The sequence below is a fragment of the Gossypium hirsutum genome, chromosome D11, assembly GCF_007990345.1.
Source record: "Gossypium hirsutum isolate 1008001.06 chromosome D11, Gossypium_hirsutum_v2.1, whole genome shotgun sequence".
Lineage (NCBI taxonomy): Eukaryota > Viridiplantae > Streptophyta > Magnoliopsida > Malvales > Malvaceae > Gossypium > Gossypium hirsutum.
Genome location: NC_053447.1, coordinates 29917370 through 29921961, shown reverse-complemented (window position 1 = coordinate 29921961; position 4592 = coordinate 29917370). Strand labels below are relative to the sequence as shown.

The 4592-nt window shown below is 40.6% G+C and overlaps 1 protein-coding gene across 1 annotated transcript; it reads left to right on the top strand.

Moving 5' to 3' along the window:
* Window positions 1-587: 587 nt before the first annotated feature.
* Window positions 588-4377, top strand: LOC107913360 (leucine-rich repeat receptor-like serine/threonine-protein kinase BAM1). The gene is made up of 2 exons (XM_016841916.2): window positions 588-3280; window positions 3707-4377. The coding sequence occupies exons 1-2, from the start codon at window positions 691-693 to the stop codon at window positions 4165-4167; spliced, it is 3051 nt and encodes a 1016-aa protein (XP_016697405.1). The 5' UTR covers window positions 588-690; the 3' UTR covers window positions 4168-4377.
* Window positions 4378-4592: the final 215 nt, after the last annotated feature.

Sequence of the window (4592 nt, the reverse complement as noted above, 5' to 3'; positions counted from 1 at the left end):
TTATCTTGAATAAATAAATTCGACTCGATTCGATTCGAATTGAATTGAATCTCATTTCACAAGACTCATTTTGAAAAAAAAATTCAAATTGAATTAGAATGATAAAATATGACTCCTCAATTTGACTAACACGAAAATTTTTCACTCGATTCGATCGGATGTTTTTCACTCGAAGTGGATAATCTCATTGCAAGTGTACTTACATAATTTAATAATTTTATTTTAATTTAAAAAATTATATATTAAAAAATAATTGAATAGAATGATTTGCTTAAGTAAAAATTTTTTAAAAAGTATATATATAAATGTTTTTATTTAAAATTATAGTTGAATTTTCAAAATTTATTTGAGTAATCCATTCATCATGGGTTTAAATTTAATTAGAAGTTGAACAAAATAGAAAATAAAAAATAAATGTATTGCTTAACATTATTCAAATTAAAAAATGAAGCCAACAATCAAAGTCCAAATCTAAAACAAATGAAACATCGAGGGCAATCATGAAATGTTCAAAATCAGCTCTACCCGTAACCAAACAAATTTAAAAATATATATAATAAAATCACACTTCTCGTCTTCTTCACTGACTCACCTCAGTCTCCCCTCCCATTGACCCCCCCCCCATCTTTCCCTCCTAATTCCATTTCAGGGAGAAAAGAAAAAGAAAATCTTTTGTAAGATAGAGCTAAAATGAAGTTTCTCCCCCTCCTCGTACTGTTTCTTCTCCTCCGCATTTCCCATTCCTCTGCCGCACGATCCGTCTCGGAGTTTCGCGCGCTTCTCGATGCTAAATCATCCATTACCGATGACCCTCAATCTTATCTATCCAACTGGAATGAAAGTACATCTCTTTGCTCTTTTACCGGTGTCACGTGCGACCATACCGGTCGTCACGTGACATCCATCGACCTTTCTAACTTCAACTTGTCCGGAACTCTTTCCCCGTCCTTTTCCTACCTCCGTTTCCTCCAAAACTTCTCCGTCGCAGCCAACCAGCTTTCCGGTCCAATCCCGACGGAACTCGCCGCCCTTTCCGCTCTCCGTTACCTCAACTTCTCCAACAATGTTTTCGGCGGTTCTTTCCCTTCCCAACTTTCCCAACTCAAAAACCTCCGAGTCATCGATTTATATAACAACAACATGACCGGGGACTTGCCGGTTTCCGTCACTGAGCTTCCCAATTTACGCCACCTGCATTTGGGAGGAAACTTTTTCAGCGGTCAGATCCCGTCAAGTTACGGCCGTTGGGAGCACCTTGAATATCTAGCCGTTTCAGGTAACGAACTTAGCGGTAAAATCCCACCCGAAATTGGTAACCTGACAATGTTACAGCAGTTGTACATTGGCTATTACAATAGTTTTGAAGGTGGCTTGCCCCCGGAGATGGGGAACTTATCAGAACTCGTTCGGTTCGACGCTGCTAACTGCATGTTATCCGGCGAAATACCACCAGAGATCGGCAAGTTACAGAAGCTCGACACTTTGTTTCTCCAAGTCAATGCACTTTCTGGTTCCTTAACTCCCGCGCTGGGAACCTTAAAAAGCTTGAAATCAATGGATTTATCGAACAATATGCTGACTGGAGAGATTCCACAGAGTTTCGCTGACCTCAAAAACTTGACTCTTCTGAATCTTTTCAGAAACAAACTTCACGGGCAGATTCCAGAGTTTATCGGTGAGTTGCCTGAGTTGCAGGTTTTACAGTTATGGGAAAATAACTTCACAGGAAGCATTCCTCAGACGTTGGGAAGTAATAGAAAGCTTCAGCTCCTAGACCTTTCGTCAAATAAGTTAACGGGGAATTTGCCGCCGGATATGTGTTCCGGCAACACGTTGCAAACTTTGATTGCTTTGGGGAATTTCTTGTTTGGTCCAATTCCAGAAGCGTTGGGGAAATGCGAGTCGCTCAATCGGATACGAATGGGGGAAAATTTTCTCAACGGATCAATTCCAAAAGGACTATTCGAATTACCAAACCTTACTCAAGTTGAATTGCAAAACAACTACTTAACCGGAGAGTTCTCGGTTACCGATTCTCCCATCTCGGTGAATCTTGGGCAAATTAGTTTATCGAACAATCAGCTTTCAGGGGCTTTACCGGCTAGTATCGGTAACTTTTCAGGTGTTCAGAAGCTTCTTCTTGACGGCAACAAGTTTTCGGGTCGAATCCCTGCTGAGATTGGGAAGTTACAACAACTTTCAAAGATGGATTTCAGCCATAACAAGCTTTCAGGTCCGGTGGCTCCTGAAATTAGCAAATGCAAGCTGTTAACATTTGTTGATCTTAGTCGAAACGAGCTCTCGGGTGAGATTCCGACTGAGATTACTGGTCTGAGGATATTAAACTACCTCAATCTGTCAAGAAATCATCTTATTGGTACCCTTCCTTCATCAATAGCTACAATGCAAAGTTTAACTTCAGTTGATTTCTCATACAACAATCTCTCTGGTTTGGTTCCGAGCACTGGTCAGTTTAGTTACTTTAACTACACCTCATTCTTGGGGAATCCTCAACTTTGCGGCCCGTATTTGAGGCCATGCAAGGATGGGGCTAATGGAACTGATCAAACTCATGTTAAAGGTGGACTGTCTGCTTCATTGAAGCTTTTGCTTGTTATTGGCTTGCTTGTCTGCTCCATCTTGTTTGCAGTCGCGGCTATAATCAAAGCAAGGTCCTTGAAAAAGGCGAGAAAGTCTCGAGCTTGGAAGTTAACTGCTTTTCAGCGCTTGGATTTCACTTGTGATGATGTGTTGGACTGTTTGAAGGAGGATAGTATCATCGGAAAAGGAGGTGCTGGGATTGTGTACAAGGGACTTATGCCTAATGGTGATCAGGTTGCGGTGAAAAGGTTACCCGCAATGAGCCGAGGGTCTTCTCATGATCATGGATTCAATGCTGAGATACAGACACTGGGGAGGATTAGGCACAGGCACATCGTGAGACTGTTGGGCTTTTGCTCAAACCATGAGACAAATCTTTTGTTGTATGAATATATGCCTAATGGAAGTTTAGGAGAGGTTCTTCATGGCAAGAAAGGGGGTCATTTGCACTGGGATACGAGGTATAAGATCGCGGTTGAGGCTGCTAAGGGGCTATGCTACCTTCATCATGATTGTTCCCCGTTGATACTCCATCGAGACGTGAAATCAAACAACATCCTCCTTGACTCTGATTATGAAGCACATGTTGCTGATTTTGGCCTTGCTAAATTTCTACAAGATTCGGGCACATCCGAATGCATGTCTGCTATAGCTGGTTCATATGGATACATCGCTCCAGGTACAGTCAAACTCCATAATTAATGAATGTTGATTTTTGCTGTCTCTGTCACTGGTAGTTTTTATTTTCCAGGCCTATGTTGTTTTTATTTATATATTAAGAAAAATGAATTCAAATAACTTGATGTTTTTGGAGAAAACAATTTGACATTTGTTCGAATTTGGGTTAGGGTCATTCATTAATACCTACCAATAATTTCCTATGTACTTTGTTTTGACTTTGGGGTTCATGTTAGCATGATTTGTGCTCTGAAAATTGTCTTTTGGGGGAGTTAATAATTTGTTCATTTCAATCAATATTAGCAAGTTTGAACGTGCATAAATCTTATTTAAATTTGACCACCTAATTAATTCAACTATGTACCTATTTGAAATAATCCGTTCTCCCTGTAATTTGACTGAGAATTTCATTTTCCTGTTTCTGCAGAATATGCGTACACGCTGAAGGTGGATGAGAAGAGTGATGTGTATAGCTTTGGTGTAGTCCTCTTAGAACTTGTCAGTGGTAGAAAACCAGTGGGTGAATTTGGTGATGGTGTGGACATTGTTCAATGGGTTCGAAAAACAACCAATTCAAACAAGGAAGGGGTTCTCAAAATCCTTGACCCTAGACTGTCTTCGGTTCCCCTCCACGAGGTAATGCATGTATTCTACGTTGCGATGCTCTGCGTTGAAGAACAAGCTGTAGAGAGACCAACAATGAGAGAAGTGGTTCAAATTCTAACAGAGGTTCCTAAACCACCCAGCTCAAAGCAGCAGCAGGGAGACTCCGCAATCACTGAGTCCTCACCAATATCACAACCCACAACTCTAGAGTCTCCTAGAGATGCAACAACAAAGGAACCAAAAGACCAACACACTCCACCACCTGATCTTCTTAGCATTTAAAGTGGTGTTTTTTTTTTTTGAGGGATTGGCTTGTGCTCTAAATTTCATGAATTGTGGCAGTTATTACTACTGTGTTCTTTTTCTTTGGGAGGGGGGTTGCCCTAGCTTTAAGGTGATTAAAACGTCTGAAGTTTTTAATATTTTTTTCTTTTATATTTTGTACAGTAGCATTGGTGGCGGTATTTTGTTATAAAAAAACTTTTGCATTCATGATCGTACCGGCTTCATCCTTATTCTGCCACTGGTAAGCTATTGTTGCATGCATGGCACCAGTGTGTGACTGTTGAAAGCCCTGCAAAGCTAAAAAGTCTCATCAAAATCAATAATGGTAATAATAGCCTCGAAAAATAGGGATGGATGGGTGGTAGGCACATAAGCAAACACAAGGTGCGGGTCTCAATTACCGAGACAGACCATGGCAGATG

Bases quoted from the DNA above. Each gene is read 5' to 3' on its own strand.
- LOC107913360 (XM_016841916.2), top strand. From the start codon at position 691: ATGAAGTTTCTCCCCCTCCTCGTACTGTTTCTTCTCCTCCGCATTTCC. The intron at 3,281-3,706 runs GTACAGTCAAAC...CTGTTTCTGCAG, and splicing joins ATATGGATACATCGCTCCAG to AATATGCGTACACGCTGAAG.